The sequence below is a fragment of the Bicyclus anynana genome, chromosome 1, assembly GCF_947172395.1.
Source record: "Bicyclus anynana chromosome 1, ilBicAnyn1.1, whole genome shotgun sequence".
Lineage (NCBI taxonomy): Eukaryota > Metazoa > Arthropoda > Insecta > Lepidoptera > Nymphalidae > Bicyclus > Bicyclus anynana.
The window spans coordinates 1,533,760-1,558,175 of record NC_069083.1 but is presented as its reverse complement, the minus strand read 5'-3'; the positions used below and the strand labels follow the sequence as shown (position 1 = coordinate 1,558,175).

General features: G+C 37.8%; 1 protein-coding gene across 1 annotated transcript; it reads left to right on the top strand.

The window, feature by feature from the left end:
* The first annotated feature begins 856 nt into the window (after window positions 1-856).
* LOC112050957 (immunoglobulin-binding protein 1) lies at window positions 857-7,240 on the top strand. The gene is made up of 7 exons (XM_024089370.2): window positions 857-1,082; window positions 1,505-1,713; window positions 2,375-2,486; window positions 2,975-3,200; window positions 3,938-4,094; window positions 5,278-5,362; window positions 5,578-7,240. The coding sequence occupies exons 1-7, from the start codon at window positions 957-959 to the stop codon at window positions 5,686-5,688; spliced, it is 1,026 nt and encodes a 341-aa protein (XP_023945138.2). The 5' UTR covers window positions 857-956; the 3' UTR covers window positions 5,689-7,240.
* Window positions 7,241-24,416: the final 17,176 nt, after the last annotated feature.

Sequence of the window (24,416 nt, the reverse complement as noted above, 5' to 3'; positions counted from 1 at the left end):
TACCGTAGTAAGAAATATCATAATACGGTAAACAGCTAAAAAATTTACACCCCTACTTGAAGGGATCGTTCGCGGCGCCTCCTGTTTAATACCAATAGCAATGTTGCATACTGTAATATTTTGCTTAGAAACTCTGGGAATAGGAGCTAAACGTAAAAGTAAAGGTAGTAGATATATATCTCCGATAATATTAATGCTTAATGTACAGCACATTATATCTATTATTCTAGTGGACGCCCAGGACTCCGTCTTTTTAAAGGAAACCGACCATTTTAAAACATATACCGTTTAATATATTCAGCGACAGGCAAACAAAAATGTGTAATATAACAGCTAAATAAAATTTAAATTAAGAAGTTACGTCTCACACACGAAATTAATAAAATGCGTTAACTTTGGCGTTTTCTATGTTCTGTTCTGTGGTCTAACACAAAAATTACATTTTACACTGACCTATTTAAACTAAATATACAGTAGACACAGGTTTAAGTTTTTATCTGACTAAAGAAGTCGTCGAAAGCGGTCGAAGGGTTAGAAATTCGAAAAAAAAACCGAGTATGCCTTAGACCCACGAAGATTTTAAGTCTCCCTTTCAAAGTCCGTCAGCCTTGCCCGATTACACTATTCGTAATACAAGCTTACTCCCCAAGTCACGCGGGTGTAAAGAAGTTTTACTTCATAAATCTTATTTGAATTAACCGGCAAATTAGAATAATTGTGGTTGTGGTGTCGTCTGTAACCATACAGACTACTAATAAAGTTTGTGGTTGCCAAAGTTTTATCTGTATTAAAACTCGTTTTTGATTTAGTCATCTTTGGTAAAAATCATATGTCAATTGTCAATGTCACCACTCACCTGTCATTTGTTAACATTTGAAGTTTGAATTGAACGAAACAAACAAGAATTTTGTATTTTGATTTTCCTTTCGGTTTTTGAGTAAAAACCTAATTAGGATATGGCGCAAAATATAGCTAGTCAGTCCACAGACGAAGAATCTTTAAAAACTTTGTACGATGAAGCTATGCAGATGTTTGATAGGATTGAAAATGGCAGCGAAGCAACCAACAGTGATGCGGTGCAGGTACCGTTTTAATGTTTTGCAATATTTAATGAATATACCTTACGCGAAATTGTCTCATACAATCTACTTAGGACAAATAGAAGTTGAGATCTTTCTGGCAAAGTAGGCTTCGGGACATGCTTAGTTCTCCGCAGAACCTACTTTGGTAACCAGTGGTAGTGTTTACAAACAGTCAAACTTGATGTTTCAAAATGCTCCTAAACTAAGCCTCGAAATAGATAAATTGATTTTTCATCTTAATTCTGTTGTCAATCAACATTGTTGCGTTCCAGTCTGTTAAGTATAGTTGCCGGTGAAATTACAGCCACAATAGTCCTTAAAATATTCCATAGGTTGAAAGGCAGTGTACAGGGCAGTACATTCTATGTGTTCTATCAAGTTCTGTGAGTTGTTGGTGATAATTTTGCTCCATTCAATTTCAGTTATCAATAAAAGCAGCAATAGCAAAATTTGAGAAGGCAACCAACCTAGTGTCACTGTCAGGCATGTTCAGCCAAAATGAGGACTTGGAGGAGTTGCCCACTGAAACACTGCAGTACTTGCTGCTGCCTGCACTGCTGGGAACACTTAGCTTGAAACTGTGCAGCCAGCCACGGAAGGGGGTGATTAATGTTGCTGAGATTTATTTTAAGTGAGTATTATCTCCAAATCGAAGGCAGATGTCATATCCACTGTCACTGTTTTGAGTCATCATCATTAACAACCCATATTCGGCTCACTGCTGAGCTCGAGTCTCTTCTCAGAATGAGAGGGGTTAGGCCAATAGTCCACCATGCTGGCCCAATGCGAATTGGCAGATTTCACACAAGAAGAAGCAAGAATTATGAAAATTCTCTGGTATGCAGGTTTCCTCACGTCGTTTTTTTTTTTCCTTCACTGTTTTGAGACACGTGATATTTAATTCCTTAAAATGCCCCCGACCGTATTCAAACCCATACCCTCCAGAATCGGAAGCAGAGGTAATATCCACTGGGCTATCACAACACAGCTTATTTTATCACATTACTAGCTAACCCAGTCAAGCCTGCTTTTGTGCGCTTCTTCCCTACCCCTACCCAACCTTTCCTTACTCCCACCCTACCCCTGCCCCTACCCTACAGCTACCCTACCCCTACCCTACAGCTACCCTACCCCTACCCTCCAGCAGGGACTAGCACCTAATGGACCTACACACAATGGCCAACTATGGAAAAGGCCCAAGAAAGAACATTTGAAGAAAGAAGAATAAGAATGTTAAAAACGTTAATAATAATATCAGAAGCTTATAATGCTATCGCAATATACTGTTGCAGAGATTTCCTGCAGAGGTGCAAGGACTATGGAGTGACAGATGTGGAGGTGCCACAGACCAGCAGCGAGGGCACCAGCAGAGCACAGAATGAGCAAGCAAAGATAGCTAACATGGTAATTCCTTTGTTTATTGGTTTAGCAAATTAGTGTGTTGCAATGTTCTGTGCTTGTGTGTGTGTGAATTGGTTGTACAACTGGTAATAATGAATATGCACTTTGAAAAAATATTCTGTACATTTCTTCTGTACAAGCAATATTTAGGTTCAGTATAAATCTATAACTATGAAAATAATAGTCTGACATTAAAAAAATCTTGAAATTAATACAAGAAGGTATTTAGGTAATGTTATTTTCATGTTTCATATCTTCATATCTTGTAGGGATGAGTAGATATTATTGTCAGATCTGTTAAAGCTAGTTAGATTAGAAGGTTTTAAAACATCTATCACTAAATTGAATTCAAAACATCTATAACCTCTTTTAATGATAACTGGTACTTTCAGAGCACATGAATCTCTGGATTTAGATACTTAACTCAAAATCATGGTATTTGGGAGTTGGAACAAAGAACTACATAACTGATGCCTACAACTATCTTCCAGGTCCTCTCAAGGCAAGCAAAGATCAAAAGATACAAGGAGATGAAAGAGCTCAAGGAAAAACTGTCTACTCTCTCCAAGGCGATGTCCTCGCCAACTGCTGACGATGCCACGAAGAGGGAGTACTTTGTCACCCTGCTGCTGAACTACGTGAACCAGGCCCTGGATGAGCTGAGCAGTATTGAACAGGAGAAGCCCATCTTGGAATACATGGCTAAAAATGCTGGAGGTATTCAATTTTATTTTGTTTGCTATTGTCACAGATTAAACAATAATAGGCAGATAGAGTGTCGCTGTCACTGACATAGCTCAGCGAGTCGCGAAGCTGAAGTGGCAATGGGCAGGCCACATATTTGGAACAGCTGATGGACGTTGAGGTTCCAAGGTGCTGGAATGGCAACCCTGCACGGGAAAGCGCAGTGTTGGTCGACCCCCTACTAGGTAGACCGAGGATATCAGATGGCAGCTCGAGATAGATGTGCTTGGAGGTCCATGCAAGAGGCCTATGAGTGGACGTCTATCGGCTGAGAAGGTAAGGTAAGGGCATCCAGAACACGACTTTCAATATTATTCAAGAAAAAATGGCGTCTTATGTTTTTAAATATTTTAAAAATTGTTCACACAAACTAAAGAAATACGATGGAGTATTTTTTTATTGGTAATTATTGATTACTAGCGGACCCGGTCAAGCTTCGTTTTGACATAAGTGCCCTTATTCTCTATCCCTACTCTACCCTTCTATACCTCTACCCCTACCCTACCTTATCCCTACCCCTACCCTACTCCTACCCCTACCCTACCCCTACCCTACCCTACTCCTACCCTACCCCTACCCTACCCCACCCCTACCCTACCCCTACCCTACTTCTAGTTTAGTATAAGACATATACCAAATCTAGTCAAAGGTAGCCTGTCATGTAATACATTCCATTTTCTCGTTTACATGCTATGGTGTATGTCTTTCAGCGGAGCACAAGGCGGAGAAGCGCGAGCGCGCGCCGCCGCTGAAGCCGGTGATCATCACGCGCGACGCGCTGCAGAAGGCGGTGTTCGGCGCGGGCTACCCCTCGCTGCCCACCATGACTGTTGAGGAGTTCTACGACAAGAGAGTCAGGGACGGAACGTGAGTGTCATCATCCATTTTTTTTTTTTTTTTTTTTTTTCTGGTAAGTGATGATGTAATCTAAGATGGAAGCGGACTAAATTGTTAGGAGGATGAAAATCCACACTCCTTTCGGTTTCTACACGACATCGTACCGGAACGCTAAATCGCTTGGCGGTACGTCTTTGTCGGTAGGGTGGTAACTAGCCACGGCCGAAGCCTCCCACCAGTTAGACCTGGACCAATTAAGAAAACCTCAATGGGCCCAGCTGGGAATCGAACCCAGGACCTCCGTCATTAAATCCACCGCGGATACCACTGCGCCACGGAGGCCGTCATCCATCATTGTCATTATCAGTTTCAGCCGATGGATGTCCACTGCAGGGCATAGTGAGGTACTGGGTCTGTCGCATATCACTAAGAATATGCAGCTACTAGTAAAAATGGCCTCCGTGGCGCAGTGGTATGCGCAGTGTACTTACAAGACGGAAGTCCTGGGTTCCGCGGCTGGACCGATTAAGGTTTTATTAATTAGTCCAGGTCTGACTAGTTACCACCTTACCGACAAAAACGCACCGCCAAGTAATTTAGCGTTCCGGTACGACGTCGTGTAGAACCCGAAAGCGGTGTGGATTTCATCCTCCTCCTAACAAGTTAGCCGGATGCATCTTAGATTGCATCATCACTTACCATCAGGCGAGATTGTAGTCAAAGGCTAACTTGTAAAGAATAAAAAAAAAGTTTTTCTGTTGATCTATAAGCTATCTATGAAAAAAAAATTACAGTAACGCACACATAGACACTAACTTGTTGACTTAAATAAAATGTTCTACAATGTAAAAGATTGCCTTACTAATACCAATTTTAATTTCTTTTTTTATTTTGTATTTCAAAATCTTTCTTCTGATTTGAGCCTCAATAGCTCAACGGTAAGAGTGGTCGGACTCATCCCCGAGGGTGGTAGTTCGATCGCTATCCCGTTGGTCTATTGTCGTACCCACTCCTAATACTGTCCTTCCCGACTAATTGGAGAAGAATGGGCATATTGGTCATATTTAAAAAAGATATGGCAAATATTCTTTAAAAAAAAAAAGTAACTAATGTTTAATGATTTAATATTGTATAGAACGCATTCTGGCGAATATAATATTTTTTTATAAACCCCTCTTTTAGGTCAAGGTTTCAATTCTGGTTTTGGTTATAGGTTCCCAGGTGCCGGCACCAACATACCGCATACTACTATTGAGAACGCCGACGCAGACCCTGATGAGGCCGAACAAATTAGAAAGGTATAACAATCAATACTATCAATACGTATTATAAATGCGAAAGTCTCTTTTACAGCTAAACTACCCGGAAAAATCCATGGTTCCCGCGTGATTTGTGAAAAACTGTTCCACGCGGACGAAGTCGCGGGCGGCTAGTGGTACTATAAAACTAACTTGTTCATTTTGTAAAGCGCACTCGAGTTCTAATAACCCGTACAACGCAACTTCACACTCAGGAGCGGCTGGTGGAGGAGGACGACGAGGAGGCGCTGGCTCGTCAGCGCGACATGGACGAGTACAAGGACGAGCACCGGCGCGGCTGGGGCAACCGGCACAACCGCAGCTAGCCACTAGTAGGGCTTTGAAACTCTAAGTCAGGGTTTCTCAAAGTGGGATACGCGAACCCCTAGTGGTTTGCCATTCGACGGCAAGATTTACGTAATGATAGTGATGTTGATGGCTTGATAACTGATACCGAGTCAGAAATAAGGTTAAAATTGTCCAAAATTACTCCTAACATTGAATCCATTTGCGACAAGAAACAAGCACACTCATCACATTAATATTACAAAGACATTTGGTACTTAATGTGTTAACTTTTATTCAAATGAAAACCTTATTTCAACAGATTTTTTTCTTGGGGGATGGGGGGAATCATTAGTTAGTAAGAGGTTCGCTGTCACTTGGAAATTTTAACAGGGGTTCGTGGAGCCTAAAATTTGAGAAACCCTCTAAGTCATTCGAAAAACGGTTCCAAATCGATTGGCAGAGCTGGCGACGAGTCGTCATAATAGGGCATATTGTACCGCGCAATGACGTGGTATGACAACCGGTCGCTATGGCGGGGTTGAAAGGTTAAAGGTTAAATAAAAAAGTGAACAGAACCATACATCGCACTGCAAGGGTAGGTTTCCAGCCTCATGTTAAGCGAGCTCCGTCGGCGTGAACACGCTCAAACAATCATCATCATCATCATTGTCAGCCGATGGACGTCCACTGCTGGACATAGGCCTCTTGCATGGTTTTCTAAACAAAACGGTCTCGAGCCGCGAGCATCCAGCGGCTCCCTGCAACCCGCTTGATGTCTTCGGTCCACCTAGTGGGGGGTCGACCAACACTGCGCTTTCCGGTGCGGGGTCGCCATTCCAGCACCTTGGGATCCCAATGTCCATCGGCTCTTCGAACTATGTGGCCTGCCCAAAAAACAATGTCATATGTTAATTGCGGCCGCAGAAGCGCCGCGTACACCAATCATCGATCGTTGATCGTTAGATGGGCCTCAACGCGTCGCGGAATTGTCATTGGTTTCGCACCTTGAGTACGTCATCACTCGTAACACATTTCTCTTTATCCATATTGTTGCTTGTGTTTTTACACTTCCAAAATGAACATGAAGGCATAATTAAGTGATTAAAATAGGAAAAAACAGTGTTTTTTTTATCCCCAGCCACTCACAGCATGCGCTTGTTACGTACTAAGATAAGATGTGCGTGCACGTCTTTGGGTAATGACATAAAATTGAGCGTTATTTAAAATGGAGGGGCCCATCTAACGATTTATATCGATGACACCAATCATTAGTTTTCCCGCTACTTTCGTTTCGTCGGGCGTGTGTTTTGTACGTGAACACTTGAATATTGTGCTGTGTGTTGTTAGGTTAAATATTAAGCTACCGCGCCCGCTACTGCGCCCGCTACCGCTTGTCAACGTGAACTAGCACTGTATAAACACATGGGGGTCGAAATGACTTTTCGGCTTAACATTTCGTTGAATGTTATCTGTAACTTATAATAACAAATTTATAATGTTCATCGCAAGTATGTAACAAGACAGACATATGTATTTATTTATAAACCATAAACTGATATACCTAATATAAAATAAATGTTTTGTTATAATTCCATGTGTTTTTTATGTCTCATTTCTATTACCAATCTGAAAATATCATCAATTGTTTTTATAGTTGATGCTTTGCGTAAAATCTGTCACAAATACGAGTGAGATACGTATTATCATTATCAATCCATATCCACGGAACCCCAGCTCAGATATAATCTGGCATTAAAAAAAATACTATGTGACGATTATTCCCTATCCTATAAATTAACCACGGGTTAATTTATACGACACCCACCTAGTACAACTTATAGAGTGATAAAATATATAAGTAAGTACGTGTAAGTTTGGTTCAAGTGGCTTATGAATAGAACAAAACAGCGCTTATTACGGCGCCTTCCTCGATTCTTATGGCAAGTGCGGCGACGAACGGAAACAACGCTGACAAGGATTTATCCTTCGTCAGATGTGGTATATTTGTCGCATCTCATGACGGGCAACCTACGATATTTAACTAAGGAGCTTATGAATAAAAATATGTACCGTGTATACGGCACAAAAATTCGCACAGCCACAAATTAATAATACTGCACAGCATCGAAACGGCTTCATAAATACAAAAGCAGATAAAAAACAATTACAAACAAGTGCGACATAGCTTGAGAGCCTGCAATGACCGTCATAATGACGTCATAATGATGAATGAAGGCTTAACGTGCTCTTCGAGGCACCTTACTCCCAATTGCAAGCTGAGAATTTTTTTTTTGATTTTTTGTAAAGTTCAGTATTTCATAGTCCGACCCAGCCTACTTAGGTACCTACCTACTCAAACCACTGGACCTACGAGTGAAAAATAATAAGTAATTTATAATCATTGGTCTTTTATATTGTTTTGATTACTATAAGAAATTCATAACACAACTTTTTAATTTGAAAAATAAGTACACCGTTTCATATATTCTTATTTGTAATGAATATTAAGAGAGTTACTTCATCTAATTTTTCGCAGAATTACATGAAGTATTTTGCATTGAAACAGGTCGAAATATTAAAAACGACCTGAGATATCGTAAGTAGAAGTTGAAATTTTATTAAATTTGAAAATTGAAAATGTAGGCATTTACATCGCTTATTTCAATGTCCAGCAGCTGAATCCAAAAAATATGTATTACATTGTGGTTGAAGAGTTAGGGATAGGGTTTAGATTTTGGTTGTCATTCGCTCACCTATAATGCCACATCCAATGTGCGCGTAAATAATCCTTTACAAGCAAGGTCATCTACAGTAGTCCCAACTTGAGACTTCCATTCATTCATTTACATTTCGACTATTAATGCTGTACGATCTATCTACACTAAGATCTATTTGCTGGCGTATTTTCCTGATTCCTGGTCGACTGTTTGTTAGTTTAAGAGTTAGCGGAGCATTTGGACGATGTACCTACCTACTATCTTTTTAGATTTTGAAGTCCCATCGGCATATTATCTTTTTTCATATTTTTAGTCGCAGTTCCGGGATTTTCTTCGGCAAATGGAATGTCTCGGAAGAAAGGAAAACTGAATAGTTTATATGTGACCCAGGACTTGTTACATAAGAACTAGGGGCCTTAATAAGAATTTCAGAAAAGAAAACCCCTATAACTTTTTGTCATTTGGTTCACCCGGGGTTCAAACCTTAGACCATAAGATAGGTAAGCTCAAGCACAAGCTAAGCATCGATGAGTGAGATGACTAGGTACATCAATGAGTCAGTTGTTATAAAGTACTGGCTCAAAGATTTCTACTAGCTCTTTTGCTATTTATGTATTGGTCCATTTAAGTATTTATGTCAGGGCAATTACTTACAAATGCTATATTGCCTTATATAGTTCTGCAGACATAGTTAGTTGAAATGCAGACATAGATGGTGTTAGATATCTAGGTATTTTAGAAATACCTAACTTATAGTTGCCTACACTATATTTATAGAGAAATGTTTATAGTTCTTTATTCGATTGACGTAATATCCGATCTTATATTATTATATGGATGAATAGAAGTACCTACAACAAGTAGGTACTAAAGTACCGGTGAATTCTATAAATTATCCGCGCAGTTTCACTCACGTGGTTCACTTTCCCGTAGGAATACTGGGATAAAATATAGCACTCGGGGGAGAATTTTCCAAATCGGTTCAGTAGTTTCAGAGCATATGCAAACAAACAAACAATCAAATTTTTCCTCTTTATAATATTAGTAGATTTAAATGAAATGTAGGTACTTCGTGGCAGTGTGCATTTCCAACAGAAAAGAAAAAAAATAGCTTGTAAGTTAGCTAAATTTTATATTTTGAGGGGCATCACTTTTCGATCTCACACCATCTAAAAATCTCTCAGACCAATTACCTACAAGAGTTGCCTCGTAGAGCTTACCCTTCTGTCAAAAATGATCATGATCAAACGTTCTCATACAAACTGCATCTATGGTATCGATGTTTCGTTGTGTTAAAATTACACGTGTGTGTAATTAGTTGTGTGTGTAAACAGTTGTGTGTAGTGTAAGGACACAGGATATATTTATTGGTGTTAAATATGTTTGAGCTTACCTCGTCATCCTCTGAGAAAAATCTAAAAATGTGTCACTATTTCCAAAGACAAATATAAGCCCGTCAACACGCAATGGAGCATCGCGGCTATACCTTCTCGTACCTACTGAAAAAGGCTATCAATGTAGCAGTAAATTGGTTATTAAAAGCAAACAGATTCGATATAAGTTTACGATAAACAGTTGCTCCAGAATGCGAGTTAGTTCCGTTAGTAGTGTCTAAGTGCTAGGTATGGTGTGGAGAGAAATGAAATGCGCGTGTCGGCTGCATTTGCATTTCGCTGCATGTGGGTTAGATTAGGCGTAATTAAAAAGCATTAGACTCGTGTGAAAACAGGAACAAGTTGTGGTGTAAACAAGTCTATTATCTATTAACCTGTGTGTTTAACACACTTAGACCTACTAATCTTCTACCTACCTTACCTGAATGCAAGTTACGTCGATTCTCTGTTTGCGATTTTTAAAGCTTGTGAGTCTAGATCAGAGGTTCCCATACTTTTTTTTCTCATAGACTACTTTAAAATTTAACTGGTTCCAGTGGACCCCCTGATTCATCCATGGAAATTTTCGTTGCAGTTAAATCAACAGCCACCACGAATTAACACTTTTAAAAAAGTAGTGAGTATTTATTACTTAGTTAATTAATTGTGTTGTGAGTAGATGACAAAAAGTAAAATTGTCTAGGGAAAAAGTTATTTTAGATATTTTACGTACTCACAGCACAAGGAAGCAATCAATGCACAAATTTTCGTGGACCCCCGCTTACGAATCGTGAACCCGTGAATTTTTATGATACGTCAACGTAGACCCCCGCCGAGTCTTCCGTAGACCCCTGGGGGACCACCTGGATCAATTTGGGAAACAATGGTCTAGATTGTCAGTTGATAAAGGCTGATCTTCTTTGACCAAGAGGAGTGGTAAAATAGAATATTGTTTCTTCAAGTTGATCATTCCTTAACAAGTTCCTCATATTTTACATTTTATTGTGATTTCCATAGTATATTTTTTTGGGTACTCGGGGCCGAACCGCCGAAGTTTCTGTAACTAGTGGGCATTCATCTTTGTCAATAAGAAGATACCTTATGTAAGTATCGTCGAAAGCTTGCCTAGTAGGTACCGATTCACTCTTCAAAAAATTGAAAATACACACTATAGACACAATGGAAAATGGAAGCTGGAATGGCATTCCAGATTAGTACTATGAGTGTATGAGCAAGGAATATATATTTTAGAAGTAACTAGCGCCCGGGACTTCGTCCGCGTTAAATTCAGTTTCCGGGATAAAAAGCAGCCTAATTAATAACGTCCTCTTTCTTCCAGTTCCATTAACATACTTTCATCTGCTCCATTAGATTTAACAAATAGACAGACAGACAGAAAGACAAAAAAGTTCCTTGTGTTTTAATATCGTGTAAATAACTATACGTAAGCATTTGAGAAATTCAGTTAATTTGATATCACAGAGAGAAATTACCGTTTACTACGTCAAAGGACAGTGTTGGTCGACCCCTCTTTTATTTATATTCTAAAGTAGACTCGAGCGAGCCTTACAAACTGTCTCTACTTTTATGGTTGGTTTTATTGTAAGCAGTTATCATTATCGCATGAAAACTTAATACACGCCGCAAAGTGATCCTGGGCCCATACTGGAAGATACTGTGCAGTTAATGGGCGGAAACATTTTCACTTTGATCGTCAATGGACTAAAGAGTCTTTGGTGGCCACACATACCTCGTTTATTTATTTACTTAATATTCTTAATGTACACAACGTAGCACAAAACAAAAAATTAAACCTTACCTAGTCTCTGAGCAGACAAACGGATATGGCGAAACTATAAGGATTGCTTGTTGACTACGGAACCCTATGTTTGCAGCGTGGCTCACTCACAGACTTAAACTTGAACGTGTGTTCTAATGGCAGGAAGTGTTTTCACCCGGGATTTTCACATTGACGAGCGACCTACCTACTCGGACGTACTACATGATGACTTGTCGATCTCTAATTTATAGCTTTCGAAGTGAGTCGCTAGCAATTATTATCAATTTCCTGTTCGCGCCTACTTTCCACCGCGTCGTGGAGGGTAATCTGCTTTTTCCTCGAGTAAGGTGCACTTCCGTGAGTGAGGTAGTGCACCAAGGTAGGATATTAGGTCCTGTATTCTTTATGTGATGTGTTGATACGGTTATGATAAATATAACTTCGCTACCTTAGCTTGTATTTTAACTAGCAGACACTGGCTAACTAGTTAAAGAAACAGTGAAACTTTTAGCGCGCCCCAATTTAGACCTATTCACCGCTGTCCATCATTCCACCATATATAGTCAAGAGAAAACCTTTTTAAACCCCGACGCAAAAAAGAGGGGTGTTATAAATGTGCCTTATGTGCCTGTCTGTGTAAACCGATTTAAATGCTGATTTTTATTTGTAAGCTTGTTTTCCAAGCGATAGATTATGTTTATGTGATTGTGAAAGTGGGGATGTACCATCGAATATTTTCAAATACATCCTAATCATTTTGTTTTTTCTTTCTATGCTTTCGTTATTCTAGATATTATGACTTTTGAAGGTTTTTCAAAAAATTAAAATATCCGTCTTAAATCCGTCATTACCACCTTGATCTCTTCAATATCAGCGTGGTGTCGGTCTCAAGTGCCGCGCTTGTCTCTGTGTTTCTTTGATATCTGATCTGTTATCTCTTTGTCACGTGCTACTGTTTATCTCATTTGCTTAGATATTTTGTAAGGACGTTTATGTCTTATCACAATCGATATCGTGTCTATCTTTTTCTATCTTACAGGACAATACAGATGAGAGACAGAGATGTATTCAAAAGTCATGCAAGCCGACAAAAGTACAGAAATACAGCCCCATTGAGTCGGTCACACTTTGTTTTGATCTCGATAAGTTGGCATTATTCTAATTGTTGTGTTTGGCTCAACGTTGCAATATTTACAAGTTGTTCGGTTGCTTGCATTCTTTGTGTTATCATGCTGCAGTGTGACGTCAGTTGTATAAAGGTAAGAGTGACATTGTTTACCAAAAGTAAAAAATATCTTATCTATACTTATAATAAAACTGGTCAAATTCTTTCATCATCATCATCATCATCATCATCATCATCATCATCATATCATATCAGCCGATGGACGTCCACTGCAGGACATAGGCCTTTTGTAGGGACTTCCAAACATCACGAAACTGAGCCACCTTCATCTAGCGAATCCCTGCGACTCGCTTGATGTCGTCAGTCCACCTGGTGGGGGGTCGGCCAACACTGCGCTTTCTAGTGTGGGGTCGCCATTCCAGCACTTTGGGACCCCAACGTCCATCGGCTCTTCGAACTATGTGCCCCGCCCATTGCCACTTCAGATTCTTTACCAGGTCAAATTCAATTACTGGTCAAATTCTTTTATTCATAATTTGAGATTTTACTTATACGATTTGTAACAACAAACGTTGCCGTGGCTTAAAGTACTACTAGCGTCATCTAGAACTTATAATTAAACTGTAACAGGTGCATTTTGTGCATTCTGTACGTTGAAGATATTTTGAAATTTTTTGTCGGGGGGCAATAAATATTACAAACCTTTATATAACATGGTTGATGGTTAACATCAATACAATTCGATAGATTACTGCCGAACAAGTCACATACTTTGACGCATGTTACAACTGATTTCATGTTGATTAGAGGATAATCAACATCAAATCAACCGCATTTTTAAGCGACTTCCAATAAGGAGGAGGTACTACGTTCGGCTGTATGTATGTTTTTTTATTATTATTCCGTAAAGCCTATTGTTAACATAAATCACAATGCCAACAGCTGGCCTATTCACTACGTTGGCCTTTATTATTCATGCCATGTAAGAATATCATAAAGATTTAGGTTTTTCAGACAGTGTTTTTTCATGCAGTTCTTCCAGAAACGGCTTAAACTAACACACCGGTTTAGCAACGCCTTCAAACTGATCATCAGTTAGAACATAATATGTATGATACATAGAACTTAGTATGATGTTATTTTTCGCTTTTTAGTTTAGTCAGTATGTTTTATGTTTTTTTATTTAGCCACGTTATTAGCGAGTGTCACAGGCTATAGTGCGGGGCGTCGTAGTAATATACACTGGGTGCACCCTTTTACTATTGAATGATATTCTATGAGATTAATATAGATAATATTCTGTTCTTTTTATATCTATACTAATATAAAAAAAGCTGAAGAGTTTGTTTGTTTGTTTGCTTGAACGCGCTAATCTCAGGAACTACTAAATCCGATTTAAAAAATTCTCTCAATGTTAGATAGCCCATTTATCGAGGAAGGCTATATTTTATTCCCGTATTCCTACCACGCGGGTAAAACCGCGCGGCGTCAGCTAGTACATAACATATAAAATGAACAGAATCACTTAGAAATAATATTGTAACAAGAAAAATGTGATTAAGTAGGGATAAAAACAATCTAAAATAACAAAACGGCCTTCAGATAAAGAAGTAAGTCAGCTGAAAACAAGAATGGAATCATTTTCATTTTTCCATTGTTTTTACGGAGATGTAGATATAGCGTCGAGATAGTGTTGATAATGAGATAGTTTAAAGTCGACACCTTATCTTAGATCTCACATAAAAAAACGGAATATCAAGTAAAACAGATCGTATAAATCGATTATCTAGACAAAGCTAAAAAGTTTGTTTGTTTGCTTGACCGCGCTAATATTAGTGTATTGAATGCATTGGATAGATTTTTTTTAGTGGAAGGCTATAGGTATAGGTGTTATATAGGTGTTGCTATAGGCTTTATGGCCTAGATATATAGAAATAGGTATACTAACAGTAGCCTGTCAATATATATATAACAGTATAGTATATGTAAGACAAAATATTAATTTGTACAAACGAAAAGGAGATTTAAACCCACGTCTTACTAGACACGGGCATAAGTTAGTTATTTCTGCATATCGTCTCCAAAGAGTAAAAAAATCTTTTGTAGGTTTGGGTGTACTCTTCTATAATAAGATCCCCAAGACTGTGATGGACATGCCAATGCATAGCTTTAAGCAATGTGTTAAAAAACATTTACTTAGTCGAGGTTACTACAACATTAATGAGTTCCTTAATGATAAAGATGCTTGGAGCCCGTTGGATCAGCTTCCACCTTCACACAGGAAGTAAAACTATAAGAAATGTAAACAGTAATTGTTATCAATTGTAAATTATAATACTGTATGACTTTTTCAAAAGAGCAACTGTTGAGTTTCTTGCCGGTATCTTCTCAGCAGAACCTGCCTTCCGAACCGGTGGTAGAATCTTTACAAATAGTCGACTGACGTGTCAAAAGTGCTTGTAAACTGAGCCTACTTGAAATAAATGATTTTTGATTTGATTTTGATTTGATTTGGCATAACACTACAACCAATTTTTTTTTTATTTATTATTCTACAAAAAACATATTTAAATTAAGCCAAACCACAGTTGGTTTTACTGTGGTTATTATTATTTATATTAATTGCATCAATGAAAAGTCACCTGAACGTGAGATTTGTAACTCAAGACCCTTCCAGAATGGCGCTCTAAGCCGAGGGCCGAGTCTCGGAGGAGACGCCCTAAGAGTCGTTTCGTCTCTCTCTTCTGCTTCTGCCTTCGGGCCCTATTAGGCGATGATTACAGGCTCGCACAAAACCTCTGGAACGCCGCTGAAAAAACAGAAAAAAGTAATTTTGCTCGTTTTGAGAGTTTCCGATGCCTATGCTGTTATCATGTCTATCGGAATTATTATTTTTAAAATATCTACAAAAAAGTCGCGAACGAAGTCACAGGCGACCGCTAGTATAAATATTAAACATATCATACAAATAGCTTATCATAATATGATCATGGCATTTATCAAATGGGGAAAATAACGCGGTATTATGTAATGATGTTTTTGAACCTTAAAAAACAAAAGTGATTGATGACAAAAGTCTTTTATAGTTAACGTTTTTTTGTAGTTTCTTTATTTATCTGCTTTAAGTATATTTTCAAAGTCCATTAAGATTAATTAACACGGACGTCCGCGACTTTGTCTACGTGAAATTTAGCTTTTATTGAAATGAGGAATTTTTCAGGGATATAAATTAGGTAGCCTATCTGTTGCTCTATGACCTCTATCTTCCCATTAAAATCGCACCAGCAACGCTATCATGCCCATTCCTGCCACCAAGCAACATTGTATACCAGTCTGAAGGGATTGGTTGCCAGTGTAAATAAATATCTTTAAACTTATGTAACAAAGAAAATCCAACAAGATATTTTAGTAAATCAGTTGTTTGTGTCTTTAACCTGTAGCTTTCACTAAAGATTTCCATACTATTGCTGTTTTTTTTTTTCAAAGAATATTTGACATTTCTTTTAAATACCTGAAAAACTGTGTTAGACGTGGGTAACCCAACACTCTTTGATGTTACTCCTTGACTACAATCTCACCTGATGGTAAGTTATAATGCAATCTAAGATACAAGCGGACAACTTGCTAGGAGGAGGATGAAAATCCACAACCCTTTCGGTTTCTACACAACACCTTACCGGAACGCTTAATCGCTTGGCGGTACGTCTTTTGTCGGTAGGGTCGCAGAATATATACAATATTTTTGCTGTGGTTGGTAACTAGCCACGGCCAAAGCCTTCCACCAGCCAGACCTGGACCAATTAAGAAAATCTGCCCAGCCGGGGATCGAACCCAGGACCTCCGACATGTAAATTCACTGCGCCGCGGAGGCCGTCAGAAATAAAAAGGTAAAATAGGTTTTAGTACTATTTCGTCTTAAATACGCCACATAAATGTATAAAATACCTGCTCAGTACCTACTTATCAGCATCTTCGTATTGTCTTTGTAATAAACAAACAGCTCTGCAAGGTCGCACGAGACGTTATAATGTTTAATGTTATATGTATAGCACCATATAAGGCGAACACATAAGCACTCAACTATTTATTATTGACATCATAAATCGCTTACTAGTCGCTGTGTATACGGCAGTTAACAACATAAGAATCTCGTCCGGGGGAAGTACTGATAAGTAAGAACGTTCTGGGGAAATTCTGCTTTGAGGCAATTAGATCGACTTTCATCTTTACTTAAGCGTATACAGAGGGGGGGCCAAGTGGGCCGTGCTCATCCTAGAATTTTGGGCAAGCGACTTAAAATTCTATGATGGACGCCAAAATACGTCTAAAGCTGCTCTAGTTGGATCTTGAAAAATTAGGCAGGGCGCACAACACGAGCAGAAATTGGGAGTTTACTATCTCACTTAATCTGGTGGTAATTTAATTTAAGAAGTAGTAAAATGTATGTTTTCACACTTACGGGGCCTCTGTACTCCGGGGCCCCGTATCATTGATACGGGGCAGACTTTACATACGAAGACAATAAAGAAAATTCTCAGATATGCAGTTTTCACGATGTTTTTCCTTCACAATTTGAAGCGCGTGATATTTAGTTTAGAATTCAGAATTCGTTGATAATCGGAATCAAACCCACGCTCTCCGAATCAAAGACAGGGGTATCTACTGGGCTATCACGGCCTAAATACATTCCCAACGGGCGCAAATGGCAAATACATATCTAAAGCATGAAATCTGTGAGTGCGACCACTAAATGTCTTCCACTTTCTTTGACTCAAGAACGACTTCCTTAGATAGCTCACAAAGGCTATACGAGTCACGAGTTCTTTACGCAACACAATCAGAGATACTTACGTTGTTATGTACGGCGGAAACATAACTTATTCCGATCATACGCCGACACGGCGTCGAATTCATCTCAATACAAATGCTATTTCAACGATATACCCGTAATGTCTATTAGTCACAGATAGGACCGCAGTTCGTGATAAAGATGTCAATTGGTAATTTTATCAGCTGTAAATTACAATTATTTTAGTGGCGGGACAAGTAATCCCACGCCCTGCTTCGCCTCTGAATATAGAAATAGATAATTTCCGATGTGTTCTGAGTCTTCGTTGGGTCTAATCTTTTAAGTGTCTCGTGTGTAGGTATAGTATGCGCTAAAACGCCCGTTCTGAAGAGTCCGTACTAACATTTCTTATTTCATAGTGCAACTTTTATACAATTTATTTACTGCGCATTTATACGCCTCGTGTTAAGAGCGGACTCAAAGTATGGCGCGGTTTATACAGAGGAATATCGATTACTTTATACTTAGAATTTAAATGTGTGTTGAAAAAGTGTTGTTAAATTTTTGAATCTCTAAGAGGGGCAGGCACGACGCAGCGTGCTGCCTCTCCCTAAAACACTTGGTGACATCTATAATAACAATATGTAGGTATAATAACATTCTTTTGAGCACATTTAGATATCAATTCCCATGTGAGCAACTCTATTTTCTTTGTGCTCAAATCTCCCGCATCTCGCCTGTCAATACAAATGGAATTTCCTCATAAACAAGCGATTGTCAGTCGAGTGGACGCGCACTCGGCGCTAAATTATTATGCAAATATTGTGAACGAACGCGCAGGCGAATAAAGATGAACTGAATCGTGCGCAGCTCGCCTTTGTGGTACTTGTTCCTTAGCCCTGCTACTTAGGGATGCCCAAATTAGTTTTGGGTTCAAGAAGATATGTATTAGAAACGACCTTCACCCATCTGCTTATTGGATAAAATTATAATCAAATTATAATACAAATTTAGCAGAAAACATATCTATCGTACTTGTTCATATAATATGTATTTCCACGGCTACTTCGTTGTTAGTGACATTTTGTTTTTGGCATACCATAAAAATAAAGTTCAAATTCTAATAAAACTTGTATTAGGTGATTATTACACCGACGAGTATAAAATAGCGAAATCGCACCCCAGAAGAAACGTTTTTAACCATTAACGAAACGAACCATTACTTTATACATCAAATCGTCTTTTACTACTACTATTACTGCCATATTCAAATGGACTTCTTGGAATATTGACTAAGTCAACAACCTGTATTCGTCCACTGCTGGACATAGTCCTTTCCGAGAGCGCACCACCACCCACCACACACGATCCTTCGCCTTCCTCATCCAGCCACTTCCCACTACCTTCTTGATGTCGTCGGACCATCTAGCTGGAAGGCGTCCTACACTGCGCTTACTATGAAGTGTGTTCACTCCAAAACACGTCTGGTCTAGCGGCCACCTATTCTACTTCAGTTTGTTAATCCTTTTGACTACGTCGATTATCTTCGTTCTCCTACGGATTTCCTCGTTCCAGACTTTTCCTTCATCGTAAGTAACAGTCAAAGTAACGTCATAAAGCAAAAGTGACGGTCTTAATCACGGAAAATAAAGTCTTCTTTACTACTTACTACTTTTACTGTTACTTTAGCTTTACATGAACAAACTGGCTGTCAGAGAGACTCCTAACATAGACCTCTCCATAGCTCACTGAGCGACTTTAAATTTGTGGATAGAGCCAATCATCAGTGTCCACGTTTTCACTCACAAGCAAGACACACTCATTAAATACTTTTGTCTTTAGGCTTTGGGTAATGATTATTGTTTATTGCTGTTGGATCAAGAGTCGGATATAGAAGGCAGTGATTCTTGAGACGGCGCGTATTGTGAGGAGGTACACTCTGGAGCCCTGACCACCGGTTGCTTGGGCACTCAAATGTCCAACACCAGGAGGGTTTATTTTTTTTATAAATTTTTAATAGTGTTTTGTATTATATTAGCATTGTTATAAATTTAAAAAAAAGGAAAAATAAATAAATGAGAGTAAATAAATTGTTTACTGCTTACCAATACGTGAAACCCTTGTGACGTGAGCAATGTCGGAGCTGTGATAATCAGCATACCGGCAGCCAACATTGTTTGTCAACTGCGCATTGACAGCCATGCTATGGTATTCCTGTTGATATAATCGTTGTTTATTGATGATGTGTGCGGAGACATATTGAATAGATGCCCTTTTATATACCGATATATAGTGACATTCCGATCATACAGTAACAATTAATAAAAGGAAAAACTTATGCACAGGAGTTGCACCTGGCTTACATACTTCAGATTTCTCAGTTTTATTAGCGACTAGCTGACGCCGCGCGGTTTCACCCGCGTGGTTCCCGTTCCCGTAAGAATATGGGGATAATATATAGCCTATAGCCTTCCTCGATAAATGGACTATCTAACAGTGAAATAATTTTTCAAATCGGACCAGTAGTTCCTATGATTAGCGCGTTCAATCAAACAAACAAACAAACTCTTCAGCTTTATTATATTAGTATAGATAGAAATTGTTATCTAGGTATGTGTAAATATTAATAAGTTGAATTTTCAATTGAAAACTCTGCGTCTCTGCTAGGAGCGGTATATTATCGAATAGCAATTTTCCAAAGGCGCCAACATAAATTACAAGGTTTCACCCGCGTAGTTCCCGATGTCGTGAAAAGACGGGGATAAAATATAGATTATGACACTCACAAATAACGTGGCTTTCTAGTGGTAAATGATTTTTACCACTTTATAATATTAGTGTAGATATAAATTGTTATGTAGGTATCTATCTATACGTCTCATCCAAAAAATCGAAACAGTCCGCAGCTACTGTTCAGACCAACCTTTCATTAGTTCAGACTGTTTCGTTTTTTTTTTATGAGAAGTAGACAATGATAATTTTATACTATAGATCGGTTACGTCCCTACAAAATCACCGCAAAAAGTGATCTGAAAAATAGGCTACACCACTGAGCGCACACATGCACAATATTGTTTTTAATTCCATTATTTATTTATGTATTATATGTTCCTATAGTTTTTACACTTCCTGAACACACAACTCGACATTGTAGACGATATTTTAGGTATTATTTGTTTAAATACCGTTCCTTGTTGACCACAACTAACATTGACATGTGGAAATTTCCTCTTTTGAGCGCCTTTTCATGACCTAGTAACACATCTAACAGAAGTAGGTATTATTATGTTGAATTCTCAATTGGAAACTCTTTGGATCTCATCTAGGTTGTCAGTTAAACAAGTCGTTTAGATTGACAAAAACAAACCTAATTTTCCAAGCAAGCATTCATAAATTATATTGTGTATTCAAAATTCAAAATTCAAAATTCATTTATTTCAAGTAGGCTCAGTTTACAAGCACTTTTGACACGTCAGTTGACTATTTGTAAAGATTCTACCACCGGTTCGGAAGGCAGGTTCTGCTGAGAAGATACCGGCAAGAAACTCAACAGTTGCTCTTTTGAAAAAGTCATACAGTATTACAATTTACATTTGATAACAATTAAATTACAATTTCTTATAGTTTTATTTCCTGTGTGAAGGTGGAAGCTGATCCAATGGCCTCCATGCACCTTTGTCGTTAAGGAACTCATCAATAGTGTAGTAACCTTGACTAAGTAAATGTTTTTTAACACATTGCTTAAAGTTGTGCATTGGCAAGTCCATCACAGTCTTGGGGATCTTGTTATAGAAGAGTACACCCAAACCCACAAAAGATTTTTTAACTCTTTGGAGACGATATGCAGAAATAACTAACTTATGCCCGTGTCTAGTAAGACGTGGGTTTAGATCTCCTTTTCGTTTGTACAAATTAATATTTTGTCTCACATAAACTATACTGTTATATATATACTGACAGGCTACTGTTAAAATGCCTATTTCTTTAAACTTTTGACGAAGGGACTCGCGTGATTTTAGTTGATATATTGCTCGAATTGCTCTTTTTTGAAGTACAAATATAGAATGTATATCAGCAGCCTTGCCCCACAACAAAATACCGTAAGACATTACGCTGTGAAAGTACGCAAAATAAACAAGTCTAGCTGTATCAACATCAGTAAACTGTCTTATTTTTCTCACTGCAAAAGCAGCTGAGCTGAGTTTACCTGACAGTTTTTCTATATGAGCACCCCACTGAAGTTTAGAATCCAAGGTCACTCCCAGGAAAACTGTGGAATTCTCTATTTCTAGTGTTTCACCATTGATCATTATAGACTTATCTAATTTTATAACTTTTCTATCCTTGTATTTTAGGTTATTAAGTAAAAGTATTAGAGAGCCACCATGTCCAGCCCTTCTGGAGAATACACTTGACAATGAAAAATTTTTAATATCAAGTACTGATAGTTGTGACTTTGTGAGCCAGTGTTCCGTAATACATAAGATGTGTATATTGAATTTCTCTACAAATAGTTCAACTTCTAATTCCTTGCCGTTGATGCTCTGTATATTTTGGTGTACAATGTTAAAGTTACAGTGCACCTCCGTTGTCATATTTTCTAGTTTAAAGAATTTTTAATTGTAACAGTACTAGGATTGGTACTGCAGTCATATATAGAAATATTTGTACTACAGTTTGTAGAGATGTCAATAGACTGAGTTACACTACTTGTAACTGGATCGTTTATATAAAAATTAACATTTGAGACAGTACTATCACTCGTACTCTGGTCAATAGAAACAGAAGAACTATTTTTACAAGTCGAATTAGTGTCAATAGACTGCGTTACAACATTTGTAACTGACTTATTTAAGTTGTAAGCCAACAGGGACGCAACATGCTGCTTAAATTTTTTTGGCAGATATAAATTATCTTTAGTCAACGAATAAGATGAGGTAAACTTATTCATGTCAAAATAAAAAATTGCATCGCTGTGATGGTATGTCAAGTTGTATAACAATAGATTCAAATTATGGATATGCTTATTTTCTTTAGCACTTGACTTAAAGTATGGAAATCCACATAATGTAAATTCACATTTGGTTCTACTATGTAATACCAAAAGCTTTTCAACACATTTTATGATTTGATGCCTTTTAATTTTCAAACTGTTCCCTAACATCAAAATTACATTTGAGTAACCAACTACATTTTCTGTACTTATGCTATTTATTAAATAATTAAAACTAGCCCCTGGAAAACATTTGTTAGTCACTGAATGGTTTAAGTATTGGCTCATAATGGAACCAAAATCCTTACCTAACTTATCAGAAATTATTAGAGTCTTTTTTTGAGCCTTTTTTGGCAAATTAAAACTTTGTGAACTTAAATTATTATCTGAGATTGAAGGAATTGGAACAACATTATTATTACATTGCTCATTATGGCTCAAGTCAATATATCCAGAATTAGATAAAACACTACAGTCCTGAGTAACCGAAGGTACCTGATTTGAACATTGGCATTTGTTACTTAATGACTCAAAACGGGCCATATTGTATGTACCTAAGGCTAACAACTCTTCAGCCGCTATGATTTGATCATGGATCTGACTTTGAGACAACTCATATTTAGCAGTTATTTCCTGCAAGGTATTTTCCATCTGATTTAGTTCATGCTGTAAACTTTGTGTTTCATTTTCATATTTTTCCCTGGAATTTTCAAGTAAAGAACAGTAAGTGTTTACTTTTTTAATTAATAGTGACCGTTCTTTTCTTAAAGCCAGGTTTTTTTTATTTGTACTATGAAATTTAATTAGTTTTTGAGTCTTTTTGATAATTTTTTTAATTTTAATGTATTTTTTAATTTTATTGTGGCTATTAAACAAATTATACCTAGATTGTGGTATAGCGGAAGTTTTGGTTGCACATGGGCTGTCACAAGTCAGATCAATGCAAAGCATTGGCGCCGGGACTGATGTGGAAGAGGCAAGCAGTTCATTATAAAGATTGTTCGTATTTTGTGTTTCAAAATGTTGTAATTGTGACTGTAGGTCATCAATTGTCTTGTGTGCACTATTCAGTTCATCTTCCAACATTGATATTCTAGCCAGGGCTTCATATTATCATATCATATATCATTCATCATTATGTAATATTTCAACATTTTCAGTAAGTATTTACATGTGAATACGAAGTCATTCTGTGCGTCACATTATGACGTCGATGTAAAATTTATCTTAAACAAGAAACACTTAAGAAATCATTTGTTTTTTCTGGGCCACTTGATATCATGTACGATTGTTATCTGAATACTGTATAGAAGAATAGTGCTAGATTAAACACCCTGTAATAGTTGGTTTTATTTGGCAATAAATTATAAATGGACCTAGAACTAGAAACCTAGACGCTAGAGCTGTAAACCTTTTTTGAAAAATCTGCCTTTTCAATTTGCAAATAATTCCTTACAATATATAATGAATAAGTAAATTTCGCTTTATCTTTGGAGTTTACTCCTTAAGAATCGATTTTTTATATATAAGGCGCCCGGTATGAGAAAAATCCGAGGGGTAAAACCAACTGAACTAACGAAAAAGTGTCACGTTTTTGGTGCGCACCTTTAGTGCGCAACTTTCTAATTTAGCTGTGAGTGTATTGAGACGTACATAGGGTATGCTGTATAGGCGACTATACCTATATACTATATGTTATTGGGCTTGTTTGTTTAATGATTATATCATTGTAAGAGTAAAATATATAATGTGAAGTATATTATAAAGTCTATTAGTTATTTTACAATTCTATACATTTAGTCTTCTTTAACATAAGTATTACTAAAGCCCTACTCGATGTGCACTGTTTACCAACAAAAAAAAGTGTGTATGTTAAAAAAAACAAAAAGTTAGCTCGAAGCACGTCTCAATACTCGCGCCATATAAGTGAAAGGTGCGCAACCGAGGTGCAGCAGGCCGCGGCGTGCGCACCCGCCTATAGCGTGCAC

Bases quoted from the DNA above. Each gene is read 5' to 3' on its own strand.
- LOC112050957 (XM_024089370.2), top strand. From the start codon at position 957: ATGGCGCAAAATATAGCTAGTCAGTCCACAGACGAAGAATCTTTAAAA. The intron at 3,201-3,937 runs GTATTCAATTTT...TATGTCTTTCAG, and splicing joins CATGGCTAAAAATGCTGGAG to CGGAGCACAAGGCGGAGAAG. The intron at 4,095-5,277 runs GTGAGTGTCATC...TTTTGGTTATAG, and splicing joins AAGAGAGTCAGGGACGGAAC to GTTCCCAGGTGCCGGCACCA.